Raw genomic sequence first — 13,624 nt, forward strand, 5'->3', positions numbered from 1 at the left:
TCCCGAAGGCCTTCTAGGCTTGTAGCGTTCTGAGGCTTAGGATGGTTTGAAATTCAAACAACATATACTCAAAATGTGTTCAAGCACTAGTAACAGTTAAGCACACGTCATTGTTCCCTACTCATCACCAATTTATTTACAAGTTCATCTCCTTATTTCTCATTCTCTAGCCTACCTTATTTATCCAAAAAGTTAGAAGGTATTACGTGGGACTAGTACATACAAAATTTATAATCACAGAATGAAACATTCTCATTCTCAGCTTAATTTTGATTTATCTCTCTTTTTCTTTATTTTTCACTTTTTCATTTACTTTTTTAAATGTACTAATTCATGTAATCCTTTCATTTTCTTTTTCCACACAAAAAGGCATCATAATGTTTCTACCTATCCTTCAATGCCTATGGCCTGACGTCCATTACATAGTGCAATAAAGAATATGAAAGAGAAGGATCGAGTACTAGACTCATTTAGGCTCGAGGCTTTGATACCAAGGCTCACAAGAAAAGGGTACTTGAGGCTCAAAGATATATAAACTAGGGGTACATAGCAACAGGTAAGCTTTTAGGCTCTAGGATATTCCAAATAATGCCTAAGGTCTTTCCAAAATTAATCACCTAGAAATAAATTTTTTTCAAGCAATCATCTACTTAAACAAGCAATTAGCAAATCAAATTATTTATTAACAAGGATCCGTATATTTTATTCATCCTATGGTACACTTTATACATTTTCATCTAGGTTATTACATCCAGTCTATTATACACCTAATAATAACAAATTATCTATTATCCTTCAAAATTTACAAGCTTGAAAATTCCATGTGTAACACCTCATCGCCGTCGCCGGATTAGGGTTACAGAGCATTACCATGCATATAATAACAAATACGAATATTTAACCATTCAAATATCAAATTAAATAACATAATTATCAATTTAAAATGTCATTCGTAGCATAAATAAAATTATTAACCTTAAATCGGGGCCTTAAAGATAATTCAGGAATAATCTGGGACTAGTTTGAAATAAAATAGAAAGTTTTTAAATCTACAAATTTTAAAAAAAGGGGTTACACAGTCATGTGGCCAAACTGTGTAGCTCACTGTACCCGTGTAATCAGGGTCGCACGGTCGTGTTGCCAGGTTGTGTAACTCACTGATGCCGTGTGGAAAATCTTGCATACAAAATCAAGGTGACACATGATAACTCTTGAAAAGAGTTATATTTTAGGCCTCTAAACTTGGTTAATTATTTGTACTTAAGTAGATATATTTGCATTTTAGGATATTATATTAGTATTTTTAGAACATTGCATCATGAAGCTTGGATGGTGCTTAAATGATATTATGTGCTTGTGTATATTCAGCCAAATGGCAATATACCTAGAAAATGGCCTCTTGAGAAATTGAATGATCAAAGTATAATTGAGTTTGTTTGTTTGCATTGCTTAAAACTTACTAAGCTTATGAAAGCTTACTCCGTTTGTTATGTTTCTCTGTTTTATAGATTGTTGACTCCAGTCACCTGCTCGGGAGGATTGTCAGCAACTCGTCACACTATCTATCATTTTGGTACTACTATGTTTTGGAGCTAGTATGGCATGTATAGAATAGACTTAAGTGAATGATATTTTGAGATGTTGTTGAATAATAGCCATGTGAATATGACAACTTTTGAATGTCGATACAAGACTGAATTTCGATCTTTGATTGTGTTTGGCTATGCATATAATTGCTAATGAACTTATGTAAGTGTGAATGTACAAATGTAGTGTTTTGAATTGGTAACTCTTCATAACCCACCCCGGCGACGGATACGGGTTATAGGGGTGTTACAAGTGGCATGAGGACGTCCTAAAGAGCCTTGGATTGTTTTTTTCTCAGGATTAGTCAAAATCCAAGTTTTATCTTTCGTTTAAAGTTGTAGAAAAATCTGCCACTTGGACAAACTTGGGATCCTATTCCGCACGTGTCCTTATCAATTATTCAAATCTTTTCGTAGTCGATTGTTTTCCCTTCTTGGCATCCTTACTTCATTTGGAATTTATTAAGAACAAGTCCTCTTCATGAACCGTTTTATCTCTTTCATGATCCTTGTTCTTGCTCAGTTTACTTGTTCTTTTTCTATCACAATGAATTGAATTTGTTCAATGTTTTTTATTTATTAAATCCGAATCAACCGTTTATAAAGTGACGTATGCGTTACAGGATCAAAAGTTTTTCCAAGTTGCAGATTTTATTTTGGGCTCTAGATGAAGAAAAGGAATCTTAGAGTTTGAGCCCACCCGAAACTTAAACAATCCAAGTTAGATTAAAAGTGCTGCAACACAAACCAAGTAATAAAGAACAAGGAAGCTGAATCAAAATTAGGTGTCTTGGAGGAAACCAAGTCAATTAAGGACACACTTGTTTTGTATAAATCCAAAGGGGTCAAGGATGCCAATTAAGTGAAAACAAATGATTGGGCAGATTGGAGAATAAAGATAAAAATCAAATGGAATCATTAGAAAGATTAAAGGAAGGCCTGACCAATAAAGAACATAAAGAATCAAGTATATTAAGATGATTTGAACCATTCTTGGATGAAAAGAAAATGCTGAATTGAGATCTTAACTAAAAAAAAAATTAGATTTTCGGTTAAACAAATGAAAAAAAATGTTTTAGGGTTTAGGGTTTAAGTTTTAGGGTTTTAGTGGCGTGAAGATGTCCTAAGGAGCCTCAGATTGTTTCATTCTCAAGATTAGTCAAAATCCAGGTTTTATCTTTTGTCTAGAGTCGTAGAACAAATTCATGACTTGAACAAACTTGGGATCCTATTCCACACGCGTCCTTATCAATTATTCGAATCTTTTCTTAATTGATTGTTTTCCCTTCTTGGCATCCTTAATTCAATTGGAATTTATCAAGAACAAGTCCTATTCATGAACCGACTTGATCTCTTTCAAGATCCTTGTTTTTGCTCGATTTACTTGTTCTTTTTCTATTACAATGAATTTAATTTATTTGATGATCTTTACTTATTGAATATGAATTGATCATTTATGAAATGATGCATGCGGTACAAGATCAAAAGTCTTTCCAAGTTGCAGATTTTACTTTGGGCTCTAGATGAATGAAAGGAATCTTGGAGTTCGACCCCGCCCAAAACTCAAACAATCTAATTTAAAATTAAAAAGGCTGTAACACAAATAATGTAATAAAAGAACAAGGAAATTGAAACACAATTAGGGTTCTTAGAGAAAACCAAGTCGATTAAGGAAGCACTTTCTGTATGAAATCCAAAGGGGTCAAGGCTACCAATTAAGTGAAAACAAATGGTTGGATAGATTTGAAGAATAAATATCAAAACCGAATGAAATCACAATAAAGCTTAAAGGAAGGCCCAACCAGCAAAGAACACGAAGAATCAAGTATATTAAGATGATTTGAACCATTCTTGGAAGAAAAGTAGATATTGAATTGAGATCTAAACAAAAACAAAACAAAACAAATTAGATTTTTGGTTAAAAGAATTAAAAAGAAAAAGAGTTTAGGGCTTTTGTGGCGTATTCTAAGAAACAGAATTAAAATTAGGGTTCTTGGAGGAGACCAAGTCGATTAAGGAAGCACTTGTTCTGTATGAAATCCAAAGCAGTCAAGGTTGCCAATTAAGTGAAAACAAACAGGTGGACAAATTTGGCTTGATGTAGTAGAGATGGAGAGGGACAGTGGCAAGAAAGAGAGGGAGAAGGGTGGGGGAGAGGGGAGTTTTTTATTTAATATTAAATAATATTATTATTCAATATTAGTATTAATATAAAATGTAAATTTATTGTTATATTTTTTAGAATATTTATGTATTTTTATATATTTTAAAAAATTAGAATTAAGATTAAATTGAGACTATTTGTAAATTTTGAGAGTTAATTTTTCAAATTATGACTAAATCGATACAATAAATAAAAGTTGAGAGCTAAATTTGAAAAATTGGTGACTAATTTAAAAAAAAAATTCATTATTGGGTGAAAAAAAAGAAAATAACCTGTAATTCATTGTGGTGTAATTTTACCCTTTAAATTGTACTCTCTCCGGTCCCAAAAGGCAGGGGAGATCCTTGGTGTTCGTGTCTTCCCTCAGAGATAATATTGACCTAGATTGAACTAATCACATAGTAATTTGTTAATCTCATTAACTCTCGAATGCGAGTAATTATGAAAAAGCAGCAATATAAAAGCATAGATACGGGAGTATAAACTATAATGCTTTATGATTTCTTTCTAATAACAAATGGGAACATATCATTATTGCTCCTTGATGGGAAAATAATCTTTAGAATAGGAAAAAAAAGAATGTATATATATGTGACTATATAATAATCATAGTACAATTTACTTGCATTCTGGAAGTAAGACTTTAAACCTTGATGTATCTTTGCAGTATGAGTAAAACATGAGCTTCCTTCTAGCCCAAACCATGGCGGACATCTGTTGATTCGATAGCTTAAAAAAGTCAGGTCCTTCGACAGGGTCGATACTTGACACGCTGGCACTGGAACAAGATGAATTAGGCTGCTTAGGATTTACCATACACCCAACCATTTCCAAGTCAGTCAGCGAAGTTACAAATGGAGCATACTTGTAATTCACAGGGTATTTCCCTCCATGAGTTGCCCATTGCGACCCATCCCATATGGTGACGTAAAGCGACATTGGCTTCGAGGGATATGCGGCAGAGAATTTTCCATTGTTTGGGAACTCTCTCACTGGTATATTATCAACTAGGAACCTGCAATATTTTTTAAAGGCAGGCAGTTCATTAATATTCCATTAAGGTGATCAAAATTTAGGCTTTCTTTGTGAGATTAAACATGGAGTTGATTTCAATAGTCTTACACTATATGATGACTGTTCCAAAGAATGCTGTAGTAATGGTGCTGCAGTGTTGGATTAAACCAGAAATAAAATTTCTCTTCTCTTCCAGTACTGACACCATTTGCGTATACATTTGTTTGGAGGACCCAATCAATTCGTTTATCATTTCCAAGCAATTCAATATCAATCTCATCATGACTGTGTGGATACATGTCTGCATTAGACAACTGCACATATTCGGATATCCCACTTTCATCACAAATGAGCCATTTAACCAAGTACAAATGTTCATATATATACATACATACATATATATATACAAATTGTTAAATGCAGAAGGAAAGAAGCTTACATAGAAGGCTACCACCACTCCAGATGTGAGACCTGCAGGCAACTTTATTGCTGCACTGAAGAATCCGTAGTTATATTTGTTCCAAGATGCCAATCCTGACCCTGAAAGGAGATCATTGAGAGATTAGCTGAGATTTGAGAGCTAACTAGATTTCTAAGAAAAGTGATTTTCTGTAAAAAGCCAAAACGGGTGTTGATTAGTTCACCTGAGGTTCTGTCCAGAGCAAAAGTGGCCGTGGACCCATTGTTGAGAATCTTGATATTTGGTCCACCAAAAACGTTGGAAAAACTTTTATTTACTGAGACATGGCTAAACAAGTCTGTTAAACGTGGAACGCTTGGAGAGGTGTAATGCCTGTTGTGTGAAGAAACTAAGCTTGTCGCGCAAAACAATGAGAGACAGAGAAGCAAAATAATATGTTGGAATATAGCCATGTTTCTCTCTAAATTCTAAATTGATAATGAAGGAAAAGAGATGTAGAGTTGGTTAATATATATATATATATATATGGGGAAAGAAAAGAACCTAATGTACGCTTAGTTGTTTCTAGCTGGCGCCCCTTTTCTGGCATCTTTCTGTGTAGCTGGGATCTGTGACAGTAACACATGTACTCATGTGGGTTGATTTTGTGTTGCTAGGCACAGCTCGTGGGATTGCTCAAAAGTTGGGACCATTTGATTTCGACATTTACTAAAGTAGATGGGCCCAACCTAAAGCTCTTTCATCTCTTTTCCAACTTCTCTTTCGTTTCGTTTCATTTCCTTTCCAGACTAGAACGCTTGGCTTTCTTCAAGCTTCAATCCAAAGAAAACTGAGAATTAAAAAAAAAAAATTGCCGCAATGGGTTTTATGTTACAAATTCACTCCAGAGTCTAAATCTGGGGCTTTTATCTGTAATGGGTTGTCTCTGTTTTAGTGGTTCTAGATTCGAAGGGAACTATTAAGGAGGTAGGCCTCTTTGAGCTTTCTCTTTCCTTTTCGTATTCTCAGTTGTGCTCCAACTGGAATTTTGGACCGCAGTTGAAACAATTGTAAACTAGTTTATTTTGCTTGTAGTTAATATTTAGTTTTATTATTTAAATTAGTAATATGCTATTTAAATTAGTAATATGCTACGCTTTGCGGAATTGATGTTTCAAAGTTTAAAATTTTAGTTATAAAATTAAATTATTTATTTTCATTTAATCTTTTATATTATTTAAGAATTGAGTGAAAGATTTTTAAATATCATAATTATGAAAATGTTTATAAAATATTACGTCATAGTTAAAAAGATTAAAATTATTTAAATTGTTAATATAAATTATTATATTATTTAAATGATAAATTATTTACTCAAGAATATTTTAAATTGTTTAATTTAAATTGTGTATGACGTCTTATTTTTTTAACTTTTTTATTGTCTTTAAAGTGAAATATCAGTTTTAGTTTAACCTTTTTCTTTTTTTGCTAGAAAAACACTTTCATGTACTGATTGAACAAACAAAGCACCATAGTATTAGCAATAAAGAAAAACATCACTGAACAACAAAGGAAAATAAGAGTCTAACAAAGTTAAAAGAGCAGACATAAAATCAACTTACTAATGTTAGGTCGAGTTCGAAATTAGGCAATAGGCAAAGATGACAGGCCATCCTTTTCCAAGATAAACACCAAGGAAGATGGTGGGTGGTGAATCCAACCCTCAAAACACATCTCCACTTTAGCATGCTTAGCTACCCATTCCACAACTTTGTTAATATCCCCTCTAATCCTTTAGATTAAAAAGTTGTTCACCTATTTTTTCAAAGTATCAAACCTCTTCAAAATCAGTTTCAACTTCAACCTTCTCTTAAAATCATTTTTCTTAGTTTCACAGAAGACAATAAGAGAATCAGTCCCCAGAAACACATTCTCCTATCTGTTTTTAACAGCAAGTTCGATCCCTTTAGTGATCGCCCTAGCTTCTACAACCTCAGCCTCATCCGCTATCACTTTCTCAGCTGTTCTATCAAGAACCATTCCTCTATAGTCTCTACAAATTACACCTACACTAACTTTACCATTTTTAACATCGAATGTCCCACCATAGTTAATCTTAACCCATCCTTCAGGTGGTCTTCCCCAAACTTATTCAAGAACACCATCCTACTTTAAATCCCTCTCAACTGAACATTCTTTCCTGACAACCATATACTTTTAAGTAGCAGATTTTATTATACAGATTGTAACACCCCGAACCCGAGACCATCGCCGGTGTCGGACACGAGGGGTTAACAAGCCAAGTTCACATATTTTGCCCCCCAATTTGACATTTCCAGTCAGGCTGGAAAACTGCGTCACCGTCGCCTTAAAAATCATATCTCGAGTTTCAAAACTCGAAACTGGTTTCGTAAATTTTCCTGAATTTAGACTCATATATCCATCCATGGATTTATTTCTAGAATTTTGGTCGGGCCAATTGGTACAGTTTATTAGTTAAAGTCACCCATGTTACAGGGATCGACTGCTCTGACCTTCGCACGTTATAACTTGAATATCTCTCTGTACAGGGCTTTAATACTGGTGCCGTTTGTTTCTAATGAAACTAGACTAAAAATAGAATCTGTAAATATAAGGCATGACTCCTAATTCTTTCTGGATAATTTATAGTAAATTTTTAAAGTTGTGACAGGGGACCCAGAAACCGTTCTGGCCCTGTCTCACAATAGCTTTAATATCTCTTAACATGTAACTCCTATGACCATTTCGTTTCTTCCATATGAAAATAGACTCATCAAGGTTCATTTACATAGCTTATTCACTATTTAATACCATTCCTACAAATTTTGGTGATTTTTCACATTCACGTCACTGCAGCTGGCAGCATCTGTTTTAAGGTAGGTCTTACCTATTTTGTAGTCTCCATGAACCAACTAGTCTTGCCATACATAGGTTCATATATGATCATTTTAACCATACCAATGGCTGATCATGTGACCAACATTCCCATCTCCAATCCATAATCACATCATGACACCATATATATATATACAAACCGCAAATAGTCTAAGTTCAGTACTTCACTTTTACGAGCCATTTTCGCATGGCCGTACATATACATCACACATATTTAAACCAACAAGGGTAGTCCTATACATGGCATTTCAAAGTTCAACCAAAAATTTATACCAAAATAGAGGCGTTGATAGTGTGGATGACTTGACTTTAATGATCCCGAATCCGATTGCTATCGAGCGTAATCTATAAAACAGAGAGCCAAAGCAATGGGGTAAGCATTTTATGCTTAGTAAGTCTCAAGGAATAAAATCAGCTTTAATTTCAGCAATACATTCACATAACCAAATGCATCATTTCATTAATACACATTCTCATAATCATTCTTACTTCACACTTCATCATTATATACTTTCACAAAGTATCAACCATTCCAATAGCTGAAATTGTTAGTCGATTGAGCGAATGTTGCTCAAATATGTCGACTTTCCAATGCACATATAAACGTACCTTATTCTTTGGCCTTTTCGAGCGCATTAATTGAATTTATTACAGCAACCAACACTCACCTCCAGCCCAAGCTTCTTCGAATACAACCAGATATAACCACGCACGAATGCCTTCGGTCTTAGCACGGATAGAATGACTCGCACGAATGCCTTGGTCTTAGCCCGGATGTAGCCACTAGCACAATTGCCTTCGGTCTTAACCCGGATATAATTTCAGCATAATTGTCTTGGGCTTAGCCCGGTATCATTCAATTTCTCATGCACACATACATCAATAATCATTGGACATACATATTTCATTTTCGTTACTAAGGCTCAAACACAATTATAATCACTAGCATAATCGCCTTCGGGACTTAGCCGGGTATCATTCAATACTCATACACACATAAATCAATAATCAATACATCCATATTTCATTCCACATAATTCAATTAAGGTCACTTCTTGAGGACTTACCTCGGATGTTGTCGAACGGCTTTTACGGCTATTCGATCACTTTTTCCTTCCCTTGTCCAATTGTGGCCCTCTAAGCGCTTGAGCTAATTCAAACAAATTCAATTTATTAAAACCTCATTGTGCTAGCTTATGGCGAATATGACAAGGAGTTTAAATGGTCAAATGGCCACCCTTTAGCTTGAATACACAATGGTCATGCACATTTTATACTACATCAAGCAATTCAATACAATTCATTCGGGCATCAAGGAAAAGCTAAGGCCTTCAATAGGCTACCTAAGGCGAATATACATGTCCATGTTGAGGCCAATTATGCACTTAATACCACACAAAAACAGCATGCATTTTACTAGTTAATGCTTTGCATGTTGTAGCTCAAAACTTATAATATAGCATCAAGCACTCATATGTGTGCTAGGTAGAATGTGCTTGCAATTTCACAAGCATTCTTCAACATCTTCTTCTTTAAACAAACATATTCATCACTTACTTCATAGCCAAAACATCATGTGCAAACATATATATACATATATGAGCATGGCCGAATTTCAAGGTGTCCATAGCCATCTAAAACACAAATTTTAACTAACATGCAAGAAGCATGAACCGTGCTCATGAATGCATCATGGCGAATACATCATAATCATGCCCTTTTATCTTCAATCATGGTTAAACAAAAGAAAACTCAAAGTCTTACTCAAGATGGCTACAAAGAAATTTCAAGAGTAGACAATCCATCATTGCATGCATCATCATCAAGCTTCACACTTAACATGCAATGGCTTTATCACAATACCAACCTTGACCAAATACCACTTCCATGGCATAACAAGGATTTGAACCATGGCTAACATGAACATCAAGTTGGCAACTAAAACATGCATGAATCTCATGACACAACCTCATACATACCTCAATCTTGATGCAAGTTTAGCCAAATATCCTTCTAGATCTCTTCTAAACAAAGGAAATGAAGCAAAATCTCTTCTTCCTCTTAGTATTTTTGGCCAAAAGGAGAGAACAAGGATGAACAAATTTTTGTTTTCTCTTCTTGGTTGCACGGCAATGGGGAATGCTACTCTCACACACATTTTTTTTCATTCTTTTCTTACCCATGCTTATTTGTTTATTATTTCTCCTAATTCCCAACAAAACATGTTTCATGACATGTTTAGCCCATATCTCTTTGTCATGGCCGCCATCACTTGTAAAGGGGAATTTGACATGCAAGTCCATTATTTTGCATGCATGCTTTAATTAGTCATCACACATTTCCTATCGTACTTTCAAAGTTCACTACTAAGTCCTTTCTTGTGGAATTCACCTTTATAACACTAAATCAATCATCATAAAATGTCATACATGAGCACACACATATTATAGGCATCAAAATAAATTTTAATTATTTTTATGCCTCGGTTTTGTGGTCCCGAAACCACATTCCGACTAGGGTCAATTTTGGGTGTCACAACTCTCCCCACTTAAGAAATTTTCGTCCCCGAAAATCTTACCGATAAATAGGTTTGGATATCGCTCTTTCATAGAGTTCTCGGTCTCCCAAGTAGCTTCTTCTATCCCGTGCTTGAGCCATAACACTTTCACTAGCGAACCCGCTTGTTTCGCAACTCTTTCACTTCTCGTGATAGGATACGAATCGGTTCTTCCTCATAACTCATATTAGCTTGAATTTCAATTTCGATGGACTAATCACGTGCGATGGATCGGATCTATAGCGTCAAGCATCGAAACATGAAAGACATCGTGAACCTTTTTGAGTTCGGGGCAAAATCAAACGATATGCCATCGGACCGACTCGCCGGATATCTCATATGGCCCAATGAACTCGGGCTCACTTGCCCTTACGGTAGAATCGAGTATCTTTTTCCAAGGCGATACCTTGAGAAACACTTTATCACCCACGATACTCAATATCCTTACGCTTCAGATCCGCGTCACGACTTCGACGATCGGAGGCTATCTTTAGACTTTCACGGATTACTTTCACTTTCATTCAAAGATCTCTAATCAAATCCACCGAAAATCTTGCTTTCACCAAGCTCGGTCAAAACAATGGTGTACGGCATTTACGACCGTACAAAGCCTCGTAGGGTGCCATCTTAATACTCGATTGAAAGTCGTTGTTGTAAGCGAATTCAATCAACGGCAAATACCGCTCCCATGAACCACTAAACTCGAGGACGCAACATCTCAACATATCCTCAAGTATCCGAATTATCCGCCGGATTGACCATCGGTTTGGGGGTGAAAAGCGGTGCTAAAATGCAACTTGGTACCCAAAGCTTCTTGCAACTTTTTCCAAAATCGCGAGGTAAATCTCGGATCTCTATCCGACACGATGGAAATAGGCACCCGTGTAATCTCACAATCGAGAAACGTACAATTCGCTAATTTTTCCATTGAAAAATCCGACGACGGGACAAAGTAGGCCGACTTAGTCAATCTATCTACCACGACCCAAACCGCATCCTTCTTACTTGATGACAATGGCGGTCCGGATACAAAGTCCATTGTGACTCGATCCCATTTCCATTCGGTATCGTGATTGGTCAAGTAATCTCAAGGCACCGATGTTCCGCTTTCACTTGTTGACATATTAAACATCTCAAACAAAGTCGGAGATGTCTCGCTTCATACCATGCCACCAAAACCGGCGTTTCAAATCATTGTACGTCTTCAGACTCCCGGGTGGATTGCCATTCGCTACAATGGGCTTCATTCAGAATTATCAAAATGAGTTCAATTTTGGAACACACAGACGACTTCGAACCTCAAACAATCGTCATCATCGATTTGAAATTCGAGTCCTTGTTCGAACACACTCACCCGCTTTGCGACCAACTCGTCGTCGACTTTCGAGCTTCGAATTTGATGTATCAATAGTGGTTTGGCTTTCAATTCAGCTACTAACACACTATCGGATCGAATGACAAGTGCACGCTCATCGTCGAAGCGAATAATGATTTACGACTCAAGGCATCGCAACCACATTCGCCTTTCCGGGTGATAGTCAATGACCAGCTCGTAATCCTTTAACTCGAGCCAACGTCTTTGTCGCAGATTTAAGTCTCTTTGGGTCATCAAATATTTGAGACTTTTGTGATCCGAGTACACATGACACCTTTCACCAAATAAGTAATGTCGCCAAATCTTTAAGGCGAACACGATGGCGGCCAATTCGAGATCATGAGTCGGATAATTTTTCTCATGTGGCTTTAATTGCCTCGACGCATAGGCCACAACTCGACCTTCTTGCATCAATACACAACCTAACCCAAGTAGGAGGCGTCGCTATAGATGACAAACTCTTTGCTTGGGACTCGGGTTGCACTAGAATTGGGGCTTCAGTCAAATAAGTTTTCATTGATCGAAACTTTTTGGCATTTCTCATCCATTCGAACTTAACATCCTTTTGGAGTAACCGTCATCGGCGTGGCTATCGTTGAGAAACCTTTACAAATCGTCGGTAATAACAAGAAGCCCCAAAAAGCTCGAACCTCGGTAATATTTCTGAGGCTTCCAATTAAGTATGGCTGAAATTTTATTCGGTCGACTCGAATACCGATGCAGATACCACATGACCCAAGAAGCTAACCTCTCTTAACCGAACTCACACTTGTGAACTTAGCATATAATTGCTTATCCCGTAAAATTTGCAAGCACTAACCGCAGTGTTCAAGATGTTCGGTCTCATTTCTTGAATAGACCAAGATGTCATCAATGAACACGACTACTGAATCGATCCAAATATGGTCTAAAGATCCGATTCATTAAATCCATAAATACCGAGGGCATTAGTGAGCCCAAACGGCATCACTAGGAACTCATAGTGACCATATCTCGCTCGAAGGAAGTCTTGGGTGCGTCCAATCTCGGATTCGCAATTGATAATAGCCCAATCTCAAATCTATTTTCGAGAACACCGAGGCTCCCTTCAGTTGATCGAACAAGTCATCGATACGTGGTAACGGATATTTGTTCTTTATCGTCGCTTTATTAAGTCGACGATAGTCGATCACAACCGCATGGTTCCATCCTTCTTTTCACAAACAACACCGGCGCACCCCAAGGCGAACAACTCAGGCGAGCAAAACCTCTATCCACCAATTCTTGTAATCGAGCTTTCAACTCCTTTAATTCCGTTGGTGCCATACGATACGGAGCTATCGAATTGAGTGGTACCGGTACCAATTCGATGCCAAATTCTATTTCCGAACAGTGTGGTAAACCGGCAATTCTTCGTGGAAAACATCCGGTATTCACAAACCACGGGCACAGATTCGGGTTTCTTTTACGATTCCTTGTCATCGAGCACGACGCAAGGTACGCTTCGCACCTTTTCTTATGTATTTTCGGGCCAACATTGCGATATTACGGTGACAACCCCTTTAAGTCCGTAGACTCAACCCGAATTATCTCATTATTCGCGCACCTCAAATCGATAGTCTTGCTTTTGCAA

The 13,624-nt window shown here is 36.6% G+C and overlaps 1 protein-coding gene across 2 annotated transcripts; it reads right to left on the reverse strand.

Moving 5' to 3' along the window:
- Positions 1–4,228: 4,228 nt before the first annotated feature.
- LOC108482367 (probable xyloglucan endotransglucosylase/hydrolase protein 33) lies at positions 4,229–5,711 on the reverse strand. Of its 2 annotated transcripts, XM_017785497.2 has the most exons (5): positions 5,409–5,711; positions 5,204–5,304; positions 4,873–5,078; positions 4,616–4,765; positions 4,229–4,528 (listed from the first exon to the last, which is right to left on the reverse strand). In XM_017785497.2, the coding sequence occupies exons 1-5, from the start codon at positions 5,635–5,637 to the stop codon at positions 4,369–4,371; spliced, it is 846 nt and encodes a 281-aa protein (XP_017640986.1). In that variant the 5' UTR covers positions 5,638–5,711; the 3' UTR covers positions 4,229–4,368. The 2 variants fall into 2 exon arrangements, with proteins under 2 accessions (XP_017640986.1, XP_017640985.1); XM_017785496.2 differs by having other exon boundaries at positions 4,229–4,765; positions 5,409–5,710.
- Positions 5,712–13,624: the final 7,913 nt, after the last annotated feature.

This window comes from Gossypium arboreum, chromosome 1 (assembly GCF_025698485.1).
Source record: "Gossypium arboreum isolate Shixiya-1 chromosome 1, ASM2569848v2, whole genome shotgun sequence".
NCBI classification, from domain to species: domain Eukaryota; kingdom Viridiplantae; phylum Streptophyta; class Magnoliopsida; order Malvales; family Malvaceae; genus Gossypium; species Gossypium arboreum.